Source organism: Astatotilapia calliptera, chromosome 3, assembly GCF_900246225.1.
Source record: "Astatotilapia calliptera chromosome 3, fAstCal1.2, whole genome shotgun sequence".
NCBI classification, from domain to species: domain Eukaryota; kingdom Metazoa; phylum Chordata; class Actinopteri; order Cichliformes; family Cichlidae; genus Astatotilapia; species Astatotilapia calliptera.
In genome coordinates this window covers 47,751,588-47,770,448 of record NC_039304.1, presented here as the reverse complement: position 1 = coordinate 47,770,448, position 18,861 = coordinate 47,751,588, and the positions used below count along the sequence as shown (strand labels likewise).

At 37.5% G+C, this 18,861-nt stretch overlaps 2 protein-coding genes across 2 annotated transcripts; both read right to left on the bottom strand.

Annotated features, from left to right (window-relative positions):
- Positions 1-1,983: 1,983 nt before the first annotated feature.
- On the bottom strand, positions 1,984-4,017 carry LOC113019607 (ladderlectin-like). The gene is made up of 6 exons (XM_026163382.1): positions 3,974-4,017; positions 3,826-3,893; positions 3,340-3,434; positions 3,112-3,240; positions 2,410-2,518; positions 1,984-2,320 (listed from the first exon to the last, which is right to left on the bottom strand). Exons 2-6 carry the CDS (start codon positions 3,884-3,886, stop codon positions 2,226-2,228), a joined length of 489 nt encoding a protein of 162 aa, XP_026019167.1. The 5' UTR covers positions 3,887-3,893; positions 3,974-4,017; the 3' UTR covers positions 1,984-2,225.
- A 7,375-nt stretch (positions 4,018-11,392) lies between these two features.
- Positions 11,393-18,636, bottom strand: LOC113019605 (protein MNN4-like). The gene is made up of 12 exons (XM_026163380.1): positions 18,579-18,636; positions 18,041-18,086; positions 17,751-17,830; positions 16,953-17,009; positions 16,007-16,054; positions 15,602-15,715; positions 15,338-15,454; positions 14,290-14,403; positions 14,048-14,164; positions 13,545-13,658; positions 13,318-13,413; positions 11,393-11,764 (listed from the first exon to the last, which is right to left on the bottom strand). The coding sequence occupies exons 2-11, from the start codon at positions 18,078-18,080 to the stop codon at positions 13,375-13,377; spliced, it is 840 nt and encodes a 279-aa protein (XP_026019165.1). The 5' UTR covers positions 18,081-18,086; positions 18,579-18,636; the 3' UTR covers positions 11,393-11,764; positions 13,318-13,374.
- Positions 18,637-18,861: the final 225 nt, after the last annotated feature.

The following is an 18,861-nucleotide window of genomic DNA, read 5'->3' as shown; positions in this document are numbered from 1 at the left end:
AACAGGACAAATCAACAACTGACAATGACTAATTAATGTTAAAATCTGTAACATAATGTATTGTTTGGAGTTCAGTCTGTTACTGTTACTATTTTTACCATTTCTTCTTGGAGCAACTGTAACCCACATAATTTCCTTAGGGATTGATAAAGTATTCTGATTCTGATTGTTCTTCTTTTCTTTTTTTTCTAAAACGAGCACCTGATGGCTTCAAACTTTTCTCGTCCATCTTCCATTGGTTTTAATTTTGCACTCCAGTATGAACACCCATCCCCCAACTCAAGAATCACCACAACATAACCTAATAGATCTACACCTTAGTTCACAGATTCACTTTGTCTAACGTGTATTTCTGGGATTTCACACAACCCACGATTCAAATCATGAATACATAATGGGCTTGGAATTACATCATTATGAATGAAATGTGCTCTTTGGAAGCAGCCGGCCCCCTCCCCTTTCGAAGGGTTGTGTGTGAGACTTTAAATCAGGGGTGTCGAAGTCCAGGCCTCGAGGGCCGGTGTCCCGCAGGTTTTAGATATCACCCTGTTTCAACACACCTGAATCAAATTATTAGTTCATTAACAGGCTTCTGGAGAACTTCAAGACATGTTGAGGTGATAATTTAGCCATTTAAATCAGCTGTGTTGGATCAAGGACACATCTAAAACATGCAGGACACCGGCCCTTGAGGCCTGGAGTTCGACACCTGTGCTTTAAATCATCAAGCTGTAAATTATAAATTTAAAATTGTTATTGATCCCTTTACCTCTGGTCCTAAAGTGTATATTTATTTTCTTACTCTTCTTGTATTTATTGTTTGTTTACTTGCACTGCTGTAACTGGAGCCTCGTCGTCTCGTCTCTCTATATACTGGACTGTATGTAGTGGAGATGACAATAAAGTTTACTTTGACTTCAGCAGCGAGCAGGCGCACCGAGGGCTCTCGCGCTCACTTTTCGCGTATAGAATTTCGAAAAAAACATCGGTGCAAATTCTAAGTCTTATTATAATATCTGGTGTTCTCGTGTTTGTTGTTTTGTTTTTATTTTGTTTTATTTTGCGAGTTGGTTATTAGATGCTGCTCCAGCGACCAGTGAATCCCTCACCGCCCCGCCCTCTCCTCCCTGTGCCGCAAGCAGCAGGCGCACCTCGCAAACGGAGGGCGCCCTTACTCCCAGGAAATGGGCGGCAGAAAACCGATCGGTGCCTATGCCATTCCCAATATGCGCTGGCTGATGTCGGGGCAGCATGAGTACGAGCAAATTTACTCATGTAAAAATACTCATGCTGCCCCGACGTCATGCCAGCGCATTTGCCTTTCTGTGCTCTCTGTGTTTCGCTTCGTTCTGGGTTACTCCTATTCACCCTGGTTCTGTGTGTCAATTTTTAACTTTGAACACTTGCCCTTTCAAACATCTCTGCAAAGGCCTGGTGTCAAACTCCAGTCATTGAGGACCAGTATCCTGAAACTTTTGAATACGTCCCTATTTTAAGTTTAATTTATTTTAAATTACATTTATTTAAATATACTTGAGTAGGGTTAGGGGTTGCCACCTCAGCATGCAGCATAGTTTAACACACATTTATTTAGAGCAATAACATTGTCTGCACTTGATTTAATTAATATCAATAGTTTTAAACATCTGTTCTGTCCTTTCTATAGCAGCTGGTAAATAGTGCGCTTTTGGATGTACTGCAAAGATGAGTACTGCCCTCAATGCTTTACACTCTATATACACTCTATTTAAAAGGCACTAGAGTTATTGTTAACTGTAGTTAACTGGTGCTTGGCAAGTATAACCTCAATATGAAGGATATTAGGTTGAATTTTTAAAATCTCTGTCCACTCTTCTGTTTTATCATTTTTGGTTTGTTTGTTTTTTAAGATGTTGCAGGTAGATATTAATCTACACTTATATATGGCTAAACACAAGATACATGACACAGAAAATATGCTTGACTGAAAGCTTTAATGCTGCGTAAAACACAAAAAAAGTTTACTCTGCAGAAAAAAAGTGCTCAAATCAATCCTTTGGTAACACAATCAGTGTGCTACTGTTAAAGACACGAGGCCTAAAACACAGTTGACTTGTCACTTTGTTCATCTGGTTCGGTGCTAGAGGGAGAGGACAAATGCAATGGTGGAAAGTGAAAGAAAGCAAAATAGCAAGCAGAATATAAACACCATTATATATCAGGGTGTTTGTGTGGTAACGGCATTTTCATGCTTCAGTGCCGACCCAGCGTCTTGATATTTTCCTGGCACAGATAGATGGCAGATTAACATGACAGTGCTGATCATCCCAACATTTGGAACCTGCAATTTTCAAATTCAGAAATCAGTAAAATATTGTACACATTTTTTTAATCACAAGAACTCATGTAAATCAATGTGATTTCAATTACCGCTATAATTTATCTGCAGACAATCCTGTTTCAAATAATTATTGGGCTCTCCTCCGCACCAGTTTTGATAGTTGAAACGGCTCCCATCACTCCACAACCAAATACCCTCCTAGAGGACAGAAATTGAACATAGCATTAGTCCAGGTCAGAATATTGAGGCTAGCCACAGTTTTTACAGATCAACCCACCGTCATAACTTTCGATCTAACCAATTAGCAAATCTCTAATAGGTAGGCAATATTATTTAAGCTGCTTGTAACTTTTTGTGTTAATCCCTGTAGTCCATCTCAGATCCTCCATTAATATAGACAACAATCTTTCAAAAATGATGGTGATGAGTCACTCTCATGACTCATCAAATGACACCATTGACTGGACACCTGGTGGCATGCAGTGTGTAGGCGCTGTATTTTCAGATCGAACCAGCTTGAAACCTTGCATCAGGTAGCACCACCTATTACCATCTAATGAAAAACCCTCAAAACTGAGTTTAGTGAAGTCAAGCTGAATACAAACTACTGGAAAAGATGCATATAAGAAATAGTTTAAAAAAAAAAAATTCAGTTAAATTTTATTTATATGGTGCCAAGTTTCCTCAAAGTAGTTTATATTGTAAGATGCTAAACAGATATAGAGACAACTTCAAAAGACAGGAGAAAAGACATATCATAACACACTTATTGTAATGATAAAAAAAAATACCCCAGATGCATCAGTTCCTCCAACCCAAGTTACTCCGTAGCCATTATGGGCAGTCAGCCTCTGAATCAGCTGGTGCTCTGCGCTGGTGTGCACAGATGCAAGGTTTGCTCCCATGGACAGGCAGTTTCTCTTTAATGAAGAGTGACAGACAGAGCAGTTTTTCAAAGTCACAACTGGACTAACATGTATTTTAATAGCAGTGTTGGAGACAAAGTAAGAGAAGTTTACCTCAGCTGTAGCCCAATTCATGGCTCTTGGAACATAGAGAAAGCAGCGACGATGGATCCGAGACCAACCATTCGGACAACCCCTGCACCTCTGTGCTGGAGGAAAATAATTCATTGTAATAATTCAGAAAAACAATAAAACCGAGATTATGGTTCCTAATTTAGAACAACTATTTTTTTTTTTTTTTTTACAAAATGTGCCGTTGCTCTTTTAATACTATGGTGTTCTTCTGAGTACAAGCAAAAAATATTAAACACACTTCTTGTGTCAGAAAAACAATAGAGTTGCTTGTATCTTTTTTTTTCTCTTTTTGGATGCTCGTTCTCAATCCAAGTTCTCTATGTAACAATCCCTGCCTCCTCTCTTTCTCCATTATATGCAGTTGTATTTCATATTTAACTACATATTTAATTATATTTTTGTCATGTTTTCTCTTTATAATACAATGATTTCTTTATATAATGACTATTGTGCTGCAATACTCACCAGCAACAGTGGACATAGCCATCATCACACAAAGAAGTGCAGACACAGTCAACAGCTTCATGGTACCTCTGTGTAAAAACAAAGACCCAAAATGACTGACAGTTCATTAAATAAGTGATAGATGATCATTTGAGAGTTTGCAGCAGACCTTTTGTTGAGCGTCTTCACTCTTTTCAGTATCAGCCAGTAGCTTCAGTCTTCCAGAGTAGATGTGCGAATAGAGTTGGATCAGTGTTTATATACAGGATTCTCTTTAATTTACATAGTTGCAAAATCAGGAAATGACACTTGTCTAGGGTCTAGATTGACTGGGGTTGTTCCAGATATAGATGGGAACTGATGATGGATAACCACACAGCATTGGTGGTAGGCAGTAGTGATAGATCTCAGGAAAAACATCCAGGATCTGTCCCCATAGCTCAGACCAAAGAAAACCCAAGCATGTTTTTTTTCAGTGACTTTCTCTGTTTTTTGAACTTCCAGCTGAAATGTGCTGGGATGACTATGGGTGTACCTTTGAAAACCTGCTAGTGCCAAGGAAATGTGATGAGTTATAGGCTTAGCATTGTTATAGGAAAGTGTATCTTTTTGTCAACCGTGTCACATTTTGGCTTATTTGTCCTTTCTCCTTTATGATTTTACTTCTTTGTCTGGTGTGGGTTGCACCACTTTACCTTAGGAAAATGAAAATTACAAAGAGTGCTTCGTCATTCTACATTTACATGGAACTTTCTGATAGCTGTTGATTTTAATTTTTTAAACAAGATGTGGCAATAATGTGGCAGGATGTGGCCTATTCAGCAACTATTCCTCACTATTGGTTAGTGTTTGAAAAGTTACTTTGAAAAATGAGTTAGTTATAGTTACTACTTACTTCTTCAAAAAAGTAATATGAGTTGGTAACTGAGTTATAATATGATAAAAATAAATAATTATTAGGAAAAGTAACTGTCATTGAAGGTTCTCAGTCACCATTTGACCCTAGTACTGAAAAAGCTTCTTGGATGAGAGGTGAAATGTCTTCAAGCAACTTAAAGAAGTCCAGATGCTTTTCTTTCAAAACTCCTTAGGAAAAGTAACTATTGCATTACAAAAAAAAAAAAAAAAAAAAGACTACTTTTGATTTTATCTCTGCATTTCACCTTTAAAAGCTATTTATCTGCCTTGTTTGGCATCATTCCCTTCAGCACAACCTCATGCTGGAAAAAAAAGTTGTATTTTTTACCATAGCAACTGCAAGTATGTTTAACAAATCATCTTAGTAACTTGAAATGCAAATATAAATTGTACATTTTAAAAACCTATGCACACGTTTTGAAAACAGCAAAGTAAAACAATTTGCCATTTGCCACAGCAGATGCCCCCGATTTTCAGTAAGTGAATGTGTTTAATTGTAGGCAGGGACATTACTGGATATTCTTGTGTAAATGCTACAGAATAATTTATGTAATACTTATATACTTATATTGCTACAGAAGAATATTTATTTTATTATTTTACATTTACAATTTTTAGGCTGTGTATCTCTTAAGATCTCACTGTTGGGTTTGTAAGGCCATGTTACTCCTAAATTTCTATCTTGTTCAAAGTTCAAAGTTCTAAGCTAATCGACCTCAGTGTTCTCCTTTTTTAAAAATAAGAATCGATACAGAATCGAATCGTTAAACAGAATCGATAATGGAATCAGAATCGTGAAAATCTTATCAATACCCATCTCTATTTAGCATAGCTTCGTATTGCTATGTCATCTTAAATTGGTCATGTGATTGCTTTTCCATGACTACTTTATCCTTCCTCAGCCAACCTGCGGCACTTGTGTAAATATTTCACCCCCCAAGCTCCCGGTAGGCTGAAGACAGCTTCAACTGTCTGTGTTTTGAAAAATAATTATGCGCCCGCACCGCATTTTCTTTTTAGTAATGGTAACAGCATTGTAGTGATAGAAAAAGTAAAAAGTTACATTACTAGTTACTGAGGAGTAACAGCATTACTTTTAACCCCGTTATTCCCATCACTGCTATTCATCCATCTTCAACTTGTTGGTGACTTAGGCAGTTGTTCCCACATCATCGTGCCATTGTCAAATTGTCATTGTCAAACCTGTTGTCATTGATCGTGGACTTCAGGAAGACCAGGAAACATTTGACCCCTGTTTCAATCCAGGGGGTCAGTGTTGACATTGTGGAGGACTATAAATACCTTGGAGTACACATTGACAATAAACTGGACTGGGCTAAAAACACCACAGCACTTTACAGGAAGGGCCAGAGTCGTCTCTATTTTTTGAGGCGACTGAGGTCCTTCAACATCTGCCAGAAAATGCTGAGGATTTTCTACGAGTCTGTTGTGGCCAGTGCGATCCTCTATGCTGTTGCATGCTGGGGGAGCAGGCTGAGGGTAGCAGATGCCAACAGACTCGATAAACTGATTCGTAAGGCCAGTAATGTTGTGGGGATGGAGCTGGACTCCCTTAAGGTGGTGTCGGAGAGGCGGATGTTGTCCAAGATAAAGACAATGTTGGATAACACCTCCCACACACTCCATGAGATGCTGGTCAGTCACAGGAGCACGTTCAGTGAGAGACTGAGATTACGGAAAAACACCACTGAACGACACAGGAAATCTTTCCTGCCTGTGGCCATCTCCCTGTACAACGCATCCACTGTTTACTGCAACAGCTACACCCTTCTTGCACATGTTCTTTTTCAGCTATTTATTAATAAGTGACTTTTATGTATATATATGCCTGTATATATTGTGCTATTCTTACTTAGTGTATTTTCTGTCTTTGTTAATGGTTGTTTATGATGGAGCACTGTAACGAAAAATATTTTCCCCTAGGGATCAATAAAGTATTCTCATTCTGATTCTGAAAATATACTGTTGCAGTCAAAGTGGATGAGTTCTGCCCTTTGTTTCAAAAATCAGTTGAACGCATGACTCCCCTGCTAACCCATTCCAGTTTTCTTCTAGGACAAATAGACTGGTTTTAAGTTGAATTTCACTAATATCCTTCCATAGACCATGGCACTGTTTCATGCACACAAAAGTGTTGTGGTTTTGAACATGGATTTATTTTCAGGTACTTTTGTGACCATAGAACTATTTGTAATTTTTACCATTTTGTAATTGATTTGGATGTTTTTAAACACTTATGCTCATGCAGAAAAAAAATCATTCTGCTGTTGGAGATGGTCAAACATAGTAAGTGATAACAGTACTGCATTTATTTCAAATCAAAAATGGGAGAAACAACTCTGCAATCAAAAATCACTTCACAAACAGCCCTTATTATTCTGTCCATTTTCTGTCCCAGTCAGTGACAGTGCAGTGAGGGTTTTCAGCAGCTCCGGGGACGTCCAAAAGCCGGCTGAATTCCACGGAAGATGTGCTCATAGTCAGGGACGCACCACGGCTTCCAGTGGAGCTCTTCCTCCAGCTGGGTGAAGGCTGCCTCCCGATGCTCGTACATCTCGGAGTGTGCTGGGTCCATATCGTGGTCAGATTGTACTGTCACAATTTGCAGACATTTTTTTAATTAATTACTCAGGGACAGAATCATGGAGACAGACTCAATGATATAAACTTGCTTGACTGCAACAAAGTTAAATCTGAAGAAGCTAGCTACTGTATAATAGCAGTGATTCATATTGAACACCATAACAGAAGAGTGAACCAACTAGAAAAGTATGAGTGTTTTTGAAGTATTTTTCCAAACCCTAGAACAGAATCTGTGTTGCAAGTCTCTAAGAAGAATAAAAATCATGTCAAGTTGTTGAAAAATAAAAAACGCACTGTTTTATTGCTGAACTAAAGTATATGAATTTCATAATCAAAACCTTAGGCGAAGTAGAACCTACAAACTAAGGAATGAGGAAACTTGGAAACTAGAAGGAACAAATAAGAAAAAAAAAACAATACACAGCAAGATGGAGAACGCGGCAAAGGCCAGGCCTGAGACAATATATACACAGAGGATAAGGAGGCAGAAGGCAAGAGGTGAGAACACAGATGGGGATAACTAACAAAATGCCTATGGAGGAACTAAAACTGGACGCCCAATAAAGGAAGAACACACACAGAAGTAAAACAAGAAATTAATGATACTAAGAGAAAGATTACAACAAAGAAACAAACTGGAGACATGGCAGATTTCAAGGAAAGAGCGAAGACAGAAACTGGGGACCAGAGCAGATAAGAATATACCCGATAATACAAAGAAAATAAAAAAAATAAATAACAAAAGATAGCACTGAAAAAAGATGATAACAAATATTACACAACTAGAACGATGACTAGAAGCTAAGATAGGAAACTCAGGTGCGCTAAGCACACAATGTCAAATTATGAGGACTAAAAATTAATCTTGAGCAAATTATATCAAAACAAAAATATGACAACTACACAAAAACTGAAAACACGTGAAGAAAAAAATATGTCATGACAGAAACATCTCAGAACATTTCTCCAAAGATTTACTAAACGTATGACATATTCTGGTAGTTTTTCTTCTTACACTTTTTCCCTTATTCATTTTACCATGCAAACTAGAGATAACCAAGAAAAGCATGCCAACGTCTGTGACTTGTGGATAAACTAATTATCATATAAACCGTTAAGCAACACCACTGGTGAAATTTTGAGGAAGTTGGAGCTTTGTGGATATCATTTAAAATTGAAGTTGAGACATAATTTCACAAACGTTATTGCTCACTCTGACATTTAACTTTTTAGGTTAATTGAGGTCCCTGTCAGGCAGCACTGTGTGACTGGTAGAGTTGCAGACACGCAGGCAGGACTGAACTTAACAAGGTTTTATTTCAGAATCAGAATCACATTTATTGTATATGTATTAATAAACTAATAAACTATTAGCCTCTGTGTGTTTCAGAGCACTAAAGAAAAAGCAAAATGATCCTCACTAGTAAAAATACCCCTAAACTAGTTAAATTAAATCATCTATGTCTAAATAACAGAGCTCTGAGACCTATACAATCCTTTAAAAAGAGTTTAATTAAAACACATAATGGTTTCATTAAATAAAACGCTATTAAACACATGTGAACTCATATGACCCCTGAACTCGCATGCACGTGCAAAAGTGGCTACTACAGGGGGACACGCACGCGTACACACACACACATGTACGTGCAGGGGGGAAGGGGAAGTGGGGGTGTGGGGGGCAAAAAAGTATAGGTATATTACTACTGACATCTTATTAAAATGGTGAACACAATTTACTAAATTAAACATTTATATAAAAATAATATAGTGAAGCGTAATGGAAAATTTCTACAATTCTCATTTAAAGAGTTTAAGTGCTTATACATATGCTTTGTTGTGGCACTGTAACAGTGAAATAGTTTCTAAAGCTAGATGAACTTATTTCAGCCTCAGTTGATGGAGACGACAACTCCCTTTGCACTTGCTGATAACGCCAAGGGCACAAAACAGCATGCCCATTGTTCCATTAGGTTACATAGCGAGCCTTGTGATATGTGGTATGATCAATTTGTGACTTCCTGCCTTTCTCCTTGGAGTGCATAAAGGAGTGGGAGCACAACTCTGATTTCAGAGCTCTCCTGGCTGTATGAGTGTGATGTTTCATGCCTGTAAGCTAAAACTGGGTAAAACTGCTAAAATCCATCTAATCCATCTTTCTTCTAAACACCGTACAAGGAAACAGTTCTATTAACTAAATGCAATGTTACAAGTCATAGAAATTTCAAGCAGAAGAGCATCAATGCCCTTCTTCACCTGTATGCAAGGAGTAATGTGTGATACAAAGATAAATGTATTTGTAGATGTAGATGTCATTCATCACAAAGACAAATAAAGTGTGTGAACTAAAATGCAGATAAAACTTTAAAAAGCAGAATTGAAGAGTCTTGCATTACATGTACCATTACACAGCAATACAGATCTGTTGGATCAGGTCATTGTTCGTGCTAACACGGAAACTTGCCAAACAATGATAATTTCAACATCATTGAAATGATGTTGATTAAATGTGCCCCTTTCTTCCTCCAGCCTTTCCTGCCTTAGACAATGTCACATAATGTAATAACTGAAATAAGAAGTAGAAAAGAATAATAATAATACTTAAGAGATTCACGTGAATAAAACGAGCCTATAGAGATTTTACCGAGTTGTTCTTGGCAAACAATATGTGCTTGGCACCACAGTGCATTTGAAATTCTGACTTGAAAATCTGCAAGATAAAAAAATTAAAATGTTGTCCATACATTTCTAAACATCCCAGGATCCATGTGTGTGGGTTTGTAGGTCTGGTCTTGCAGTCTCAGCTAACTGCTCTGTTGTTTTACCCCTGCCACTTCCTTTCTGTGCTCCACTCGTGTATTGAACCATGCAGTATGCTTGTTCATCTTAACTGATATGATGGCTGACAGAAGCTTCCATGTGATACTGAATCAGGTTATTGGCTGGTAGTTGGATGGCAGTGGTCTCTTCTGGGTATTCTTGGAGATCAGGACTGTCTGGCATGGTCTAATAGCAGTTCATTTATAGGCTAATAGGTTCATTTGTGCTGCCAGATGCTCTTGGAGTGCAGTCAGCTTCTTTAGCCAATAGGCATGAATCAGTTCAGGTCTCTGTGTTTATCACTGTCTATCAGTTTGATGTTCAGTGATCCACTAGCCAATAAAAATTGTTGTTATGTGTTCTGTCCTTCTCTCATATCCCTTTTCAGTATCCCTCCATCTCCAGCCTTGGTGGGGTTGGATCAGGAATCCTGTTCCCCTGCAACTCAGAGTACAGCTGGTTCATTCTCCTGCCTTGACTCTCAAGCTAAGACTCCCAAATGTGCAAAGACTCCCAAATCTCTGAGAGTCTTTGCTTGGCAGTCTCCAAGCCCTCACTTATGGACAGCCTGCTGCCAATAGTTATAAAAATTCTCTACACACTGCCTTTATTTTGGCCAGTAGTGGGATCATTAGGCCTGTTCTAATCCCTTGTCCCTGTCTATACTTTCTTAGTCCAGTAGTCCACTTCTCAACATTGAGTCCTGGTTCCCCAACACCTGACAGGGACCTGAGGTGACATCCAAGCCAGTATGGCTTTAGTTATCTCTCTCACTCATGTCTGACCTATACATAACAGGCTATGCTACCTTTAGTAGAAGGCCTCAGCATGGCTGTGGAGTGAAGCGAAAGCTACCAATAAAATAGGATCGTCAGTTTATGAGGTATTGTGGGTTGTTGTTGGGTTTAGTTTTGTGTTTTATTTTATTTCATTTTTTTCAAATTTGAGGTGATTTTCTGACTACTTTGACCTCATGTTCAAAAATAAACAAAACATTTATCTTGGCAAAACAGGTAGATAGATACAAAAAAACAAAAAAAAATGTACATAAATAAATCTCCCTTACCAAGAATGAGTAGAAAGTAAATTGTCCATCTAGGTCTGGAGAAAAAAAAAAACATCTGTACATACTGCCATGTAGCACTATGTACATACGGATGCACATCCACAGTGAGTGAGCACAAGAGGACTGGAGGACAATGACAAAAAGTCTTTTGTAAAAATTTTATTTATCTATTTTGTTACTAACATTTATCATATGTGTTTGTTTTTGTGCAAACAATGCACGGTGTTATATTAATTAAACTGTGCAGGGACCCTGCTGCCAGTTTGTGGATGAACAGCCCCGGAGAATGGTTTTCAGCTTCATGTATAAACTATACTTTTTAACTATATTTTTCTTCTTTTTAACAAAAAAACCTTTTGCTTATTATGAATGTTCAAAATAAAAATGTGTTGTTAATTCCTAAATTAATAATGCATCTATTTTACAAATATACACATGTTAAGTAAATCCCATTCCCAACTCCTGTTTTAGGACCTCCCCTTGTTGCTCAGCTTCCTCTCTCTGCTGTTCATCTGTTTCCTGCTGCTGGATTTCCGTTATTTTATCTTCAAACTTGAGAGAGAAGGAAATATAAGAAGAGAGGTTAATCTGTAATGAATGACTACATAAGTTACAGCTGAGTACATTTATTTGCACAGTAGTCTCCCCCTGCTGGTCATTATATTTAATATAAGTTGAACAAACTTTGCTTAATTGGCTTCACTTTTCACACCCAGAACATAATTTGTTATAAATCCATGTTATGATGCATATGATTACAAGATGTATAACATTTAACTTGACTGTAAGATTCAAAGATGAAAAACTGCAGTGTAATACTGGACTGTACAATAAAACAATACAGAGATAAACAGGTAATTTTATCGTTCTCATGGTCAATTCTACGGTGGTTTCATGACACTATCAATTCAAAATAAATGAATAAACTCCGAGTATAACTATATAACTTTTAGATCACTCTCAATACGTGTATGATAATGGTATTTACTATGACAGACAAATAACTAAAACAAAATAGAACAAACAAAAAAATTAGAAGGAAATAAAAAAAATGAGCTAGATCTCCTGCTACTGTTATGAGTGGCTGCATGCAGACAGGAATAGGACCCAAGGTGCAGATTCCAGAGACAGTCGTGAACTCAAAACAGCTTTAATGTTAAACTCAAAATATAACATAACTGGAAAAAAATCAAAATAAACTTAAACCAGAGGACTGACAGAACACACAGCTAGGTAAACGGTAGATCCTGACACAGACACAAAGAAACACAGGGCTCAAATACACAGAGGGAGCAATCAGGGAATGGGTAACAGGAGGGAAACACAGCTGGGGCAAATCAGGCCTAACGAGACAAGGGGAAGCAAAACCAGACACATTAACATCAGACATGGACTTTCAAAGTAAAACAGGAAACCCATAACACAGACTGAACAAAAGACACAGACTCACATGCAGGCACTGCAACAAAGGGAACAAAGACATGGGACCAGGGCAGACACAGACACTGACTGGACACGGGGATATAGCAACTAAGGATACACAGAGACGCGAACTAGACAAAGGGATACAGCTGACAGGGGAGACAGAGCAACTAGAGAAGACAGAGACATAAACCATAAGACAGAACTCAAAGAAACCAAAAACTAGAAATAATAAATAATAAACTCAAAAACCCTGAGTCAATGACCCAGGCATCCTAACAGCTACACGCAGGCACTTTTTATAGTATGCAAGCTGGCATGATTAAAAGGCCATTCTGACCCACAACCCTACTGTCTATGTCTAAGTAGTATAATATAAAAAAATGATGTAAAAATATAAAAGTAGTTAATAATTATGAATTGAACATACATAAGTGGGGTGGGACCTACTATGTGTACAAATGACTGAGAGGCTGAAAAAAAGAGAAACAAAATTTTAAAAAAATGTACAAATATAAAACCAATATATTTCCATGCACTTAAACAGAGAATAACTAAAATCACATTAAAGATAGTTTGATGAACTCCTTATTTGAATTTTTTGTTATTTGAATACATTTGTCTTTCAGTGAAAAATCAGTAATGAAGACCTTGGTGAATGCATCTAAATGAAAGATACAAACCTTTATGTCTTTGGTCTCAAGCTCCTTCATTCAGGAAGGACATCAGGACATCTGCTTCTATTTCCCACGCTTTAATTTAGCTACTTCTTCATTTAACTGGGAGGGGAAGGTAAAATGGTACATTTGCATACAACATGATTACATACTGTGATGAGAAAAAACGCGTGTCAACTTTTTATTTATTTATAGAAATATTAGACATTAAGTCTAAGGAACAAAATATGAACCTCTTTCTTCTGAGCTTCGAGCTTCATATTTATGGTCTGCAGCTCCTTCACATCTTGTTCTCTTCTATTTTTTTCAGCACGGACCTCCAAAAGTTCAGCCTCTAGCTCTTTGACCTTGAAGAAAAGGAAAACAGAGTCATTCTTAATAAAAGAGAAAAGCTTCTGTTAGGTACTGCGTAGGTTATCTATTTGTTCAGTTCAACTATGATAAGGAAAATATTTACCAACCAAAATGATGGAATAAAGCTGTTATTGCGTTCAGATTTTAGACAAAATTGCAGTGGCCATCAAGAAAATAATAACAATAAAGGACAATGTCAACATTAAAAATATCAACATTAATTTTAAAAACAAAATATGTGGCGAACAGAGATCATTGGTTCCAGAGAGAAATTATAACAGATTAATAAAGCATGAGTTAACACAGAATCAATATAACAGAATATATGGTGTAATGGGCTAATGAAATAATACTTAAAACTGAAAAAACTGAAGTAAAAAACCTTTGTACTGTTGGTTTCCAGCTCTTTCTTCAGTGTCTCTACAGTTATCTCAGCATTCTTCTTCTTCTGCTGCTGTTCCCTGAGCTGATTTCGAACTTCAGCTAGTTCATCATTCAGCTGGGAGGAGAGGGAAAATGGTAGAGATACATTTGCATACAACATAATTACAGAAGAAAATGCATGTCAACTTTTTATTGTGCATTCGAATATTAGACATTAAGTCTAAGTAACAAAATATGAACCTCTTTCTTCTCGGCTTCAACCTTCCTATTTATGGTCTGCAGCTCCTTCTCATCTCGTTCTCTTCTATTTTTCTCGGCACGGAGCTTCGAGAGTTCAGCCTCTTTTTCTTTTAACTCAGGGGAAAGAGAAACAATGAACACATTTAACCTGATTATTTTAGTTTATGTAATTATTTTAAACATCAGTAATTATCTTCAAAAAAGGACATTGAATAGAGGGAAACTGTCACGGGCCGCCGGGGCAGACCGTGTGGAGTGAGTGGAGGACCCAAGAGCAAACAGAGGTGAGGACACAAAACCGGACTTAACAGAAGGCGAGCCTTTATTTAGGGCCGAAAACTTAAGGAACAAGGCAGCAAAGCAACTGAGGGGAAAACCTGAACATAGACTGGGAAAGCTATGGCTAAACAAGGTACAAACTAGGACTAGTTAAGGCTGGGAAACTATGACAAGGGGTAGGGGAGATAACACAGACGACGCGACGCAGACTACATGAAACACAGAGACTAAATACACATGAGGGATGATCAGGGGAAGTGGCCACACATGGGATCACAGCTGACACACATGAACCTAACGACAGGACAGGAGGGTGCAACTGAATACACTGACAATGAATACAGACTTACAAAGTAAAACAGGAAACATGGAAATTAGACACGACAAGAACTAAACATAACCACGCAGACAGGACTCATGACCCAGGGAAACTTAGTACAGGGGAGATGACATAACTGACAGCATGAACTTGACAGTACAAGACACACAGACATAAACACACGAAGGGCAAGGGAGACTTAATGCAAGGGTAATATATACAAATGGCTGGACTACCTTAGAGAACCTAAACAAACAATAAACATCAAAATAGGCTAAACATAACACGCTGGGTCACACGACCCAGGACCATGACAGAAACTGCAACTAAAATATAATATCTTCAAAAATGTTGGTATTTGAAGTAAAATTCAAACCTGAATGTATAAAATAAAAGATATAAGGTAAAAGGTTAATGTAATAATAAAAAGAAAAATGAAAATGAAGTTACCTCTTTATCGTTGGTCTCCACCTTTGTTTTCAGGGATTGCACGTCCATCTCAATATCCCTCCTCTTCTGCTCCTCTTTATTAAGTAAACGTTGTAGTGTTGATACTTCCTCATTCAGCTGAGTAAGGAGAAAAAGATTTATGCTGTGGTGGTTTCAGGTTGTTTAATGTTTTGAAATAAATGTTTTAACCACTATCTGCTGTGTGTGTCCTGTGAGTAAGAGTACTCACTTTGAATGATTCTAAGTAACCTCAAAATCATGTACCTCTTTATTCTTGTCCTCAATCCTCAGCTTCATGGTTTGCAGTTCCTTTTCATTTTCTGTGCTCCTATTTTTCTCAGCACGGAGCTTCATGACTTCATCTGCTTTGTCTTTTAACTTGGTCAAAGGGAAACATTATTTCAAAATGAGAAATCACTTTACAGTTGAGTTGACGGTTAACTGAAGTGAAGAAAGCTCTCAGAAAGCCAGTTGGTTGGTGAACAAGCATTCATGTTGATGCTATAGCAACTGGCAACAATCTTAGCACTAGAGAATAGCTAAATGTTGTTCATTCTAGTCCTCCTTTAGAAGGAGGTTGATGGGGTCATATAGAAATATTCAGTGCATTGAGATATAACTTGATATCTAACTGAATGTACAGAGGTAAAGGAAATAAAAGACAATAACCTCTGATTGGCTGTCCTCGAGCTCTGTCTTCAGGGTCTGCAGGTCTTTCTGCAACGATTCATTCTTAGAAAAGAGTGATTGGACCCTATCTAAGTCTACATTTTCCTCCAACTGAAAAATAAATGAATAACCATGTTGTTGTATTAAGTTTAAATGTATTTCTGCTGTGTCTCTAATACCAGGGTCACCTAAAAATCTTGACCTTTCCCTACAACGCACCTTCAGATTACATGATTTGGTTCTAGAAATGTATAAAATGTTTATTAATTTATGTAGAGATTTGTTTACTTTGCCTTTCAACTGAAGAGACAGTAAACATTGCTGTGTATCCTCACTCTGCTTTTAACAAAGGCTTCATTCCATAAGTGGTTTTGCTTCCCAATCATATAAGTCCCTTGAGATGACTTCTGTTGTGATCTGACACAAACTTAATGGAACAGTGGTGACATTGTACAAGAAGGTTTGTGTATGTATTTGAGATTTACTTTCTCCATCCTTTTGATAGCAGAGGTAATCTTGGTGAACTTCCGTTGTGACCCCTACCCCTTAAGTGTGTCATTTCTCAGCCACTGAAGTCTCTCCAGCTAACAAAAGTGGGGAGGATCAATGTTACATCAGTCATACTGGTTATCCCAGAGCTTAGCTTAATAGCTACATATAAATGGGGGAAGAGTTGCCAATCTGTCTCGGGTCAAAAATGAAGAGAGGAGTGACATATTATCACATCCATCCATCTTCATCTGCTCATCCAGGCTTGTAGAATGGGGCCAGCAGTGTAAGCAAGAAAGCCAAGAACTCCATCTTCCCAGCTCCCTGCTTCAGCTCTGGGAAACATCAAGCAGCTCCCAAGCTGGTAGAGACATGTAGTCTTTCCACTGTGTCCTGGATCTGCCCTGGGCACTCCCTCCAGACTAGAACAATGCTTTAATTTGTTATATAGAGTTACCTCATTTTTGAGCACCTCAATCTCCTCATCCTTCCTCTTGAATTCAGCTTGTGTCTTCTGTGTTTAAAAAGATCAGGAGCTCAGTACATACATGTTGAGGAAGTTGTTTCAGTTTATGCAAGTGGATTTTTTTTATGCTTTTTTAATGGTTTGCTTTTAGTGTACATACTATTTAAAATGTTTTCATCAGTGCACCTTTACTTTTGTTTAGATTTGTACACACAAATGTGGCACCAGTGGCACTAAAGAGAGAGTGAAACAAGCTGTCAAAAGTCAACAAAGCAAAAACTTGTGTTTGCCTTACAACAGAGTCTCAATGTGATGGTTGGTAATTTTATTGTGGTATCTATTTCTGCAAGTTTGTCCTACTATCATGCCTTTACTCACAGCCATGACTGTCATTCATATTTACACCATTTATAATTCGTTTTTAGTGTATTAGGTCAATTTCTTTCTCCTCCCCCTGTTTTTTTCCTGAGTTGCTCTCTTGGCTTTGTGCTTCTGATTCATCTCTGACTGAACCTTGTTGGTCAGGTTAGACTTCCTTCTAACACGCAATTCTCTTTGTTTCTTTCTTCATCTGACGTAGACAGAAGAAATGTCCATTGTTTACTTATATGTTTGGTTTCATTTTGTGTTTTTCTTCAGCTCAAAGCCTCAGTTGAATTTCTGTCAGCTGTCTTATTTTCATTTTTGCTCTCTCAAAAAACAACACCTAAATTGGTAATCGTCAATTAGTGTTTAGTTTGTGGAAAAGTGAAAAAGGAATTTGTGATTTACTGTTTTTCTTTTGTTTACCTTGTATTTGACAAGAAGAACGGCCCCCGAGACAACAGTACCAACAACACCGATGCAGATGACCGGAGAAGTCAAATTCTCTGAAGTGAAAAATTAAAGAAAATACTGAAAATAAAATAACTCTGATAATAATAATAATCTTCAATGTCAAACACAAAAAGGTTTCTTCATAATCTTCTAACTGCCAGTAAAAATTAGTAAGTGAAGAAAAGCAGAGTTTTCTGAAGTATTTTTATACACATATAAACAAGTACTGAGCTTTACATTTGAATACAGTTGTGTCAGGTTACCTGGGCTGACCAGGAATCCAAACCAGCTTTTCAGGCTCATTTTGTTCTGTAGAACAAGAAGGAAATCGTCACATTAAAGAGATATACTTCTGCATTCATGTTGTGCTCAAAAAATGTAGATGTTTAAAAACAGCATCCTATCTCAACTTGATGATCTATCAACACTTAACTATATTCAGAATAAATGATTTTATCTATTTTGACTCAAAACAAAGGGTAAGAGTTCATGTTAATTAGGTCGTAATGATTTGTTATGCTTAAACTGTTTCTTCTCTGTAGATGGCCTTCATTGCACACACACTGTGTAATGTACAGAATAGAGAGATAATAACTATTACAATGAAGCTTGTTGTAAATTGCCTCACAAATAAACAAATACACCTTAAATCACCACAAAATTTGCAAATGAGAACTAAAGTTTTACATTTTTGAGGCTAAAAGTTTAACAGTTTAAAGCTGTCAGTTAGAACCACAGAGACACACATTATGTTTCTATTATACAGTAAATTATACAAACAACCAAACATAAAGTATTTACCTCATAAATTACACCAATGCATCTGCTTCTTTGCAGTGAGTGAGGCTGTGCAGCATGACTCCTTCAGCACTGGTTAAAGGAAACACTCACCTGCAGTAACAGGAGGCGTGGTTTCTTCAGAAGTCTGATGAGAAAAGAATGTGTGCCTGTCAGACAAACAATCAGTTCATCTGAGTGTGCGCATGTTAAAAGGAAACTTCATTAAATGCTTGTAATGTCAGTGATATGATCTGGTTGAGCAACTATTACAAACTTAAGGCCTTGACCTTTGACCTTTGACCTT

What these genes read in the sequence shown, in the direction of transcription:
- LOC113019607 (XM_026163382.1), bottom strand. Translation starts at nt 3,886, where the DNA reads ATGAAGCTGTTGACTGTGTCTGCACTTCTTTGTGTGATGATGGCTATG. An exon ending in GAGGAACTGATGCATCTGGG is followed by an intron (nt 2,519 to 3,111) that starts GTATTTTTTTTT and finishes TCTGTCCTCTAG; the next exon opens with GAGGGTATTTGGTTGTGGAG. An exon ending in TCTGCAGATAAATTATAGCG is followed by an intron (nt 2,321 to 2,409) that starts GTAATTGAAATC and finishes TGAAAATTGCAG; the next exon opens with GTTCCAAATGTTGGGATGAT.
- LOC113019605 (XM_026163380.1), bottom strand. Translation starts at nt 18,080, where the DNA reads ATGAGCCTGAAAAGCTGGTTTGGATTCCTGGTCAGCCCAG. An exon ending in TTGAGGACAAGAATAAAGAG is followed by an intron (nt 15,455 to 15,601) that starts GTACATGATTTT and finishes CTCCTTACTCAG; the next exon opens with CTGAATGAGGAAGTATCAAC. An exon ending in TCGAAGCTCAGAAGAAAGAG is followed by an intron (nt 13,414 to 13,544) that starts GTTCATATTTTG and finishes TTCCCCTCCCAG; the next exon opens with TTAAATGAAGAAGTAGCTAA.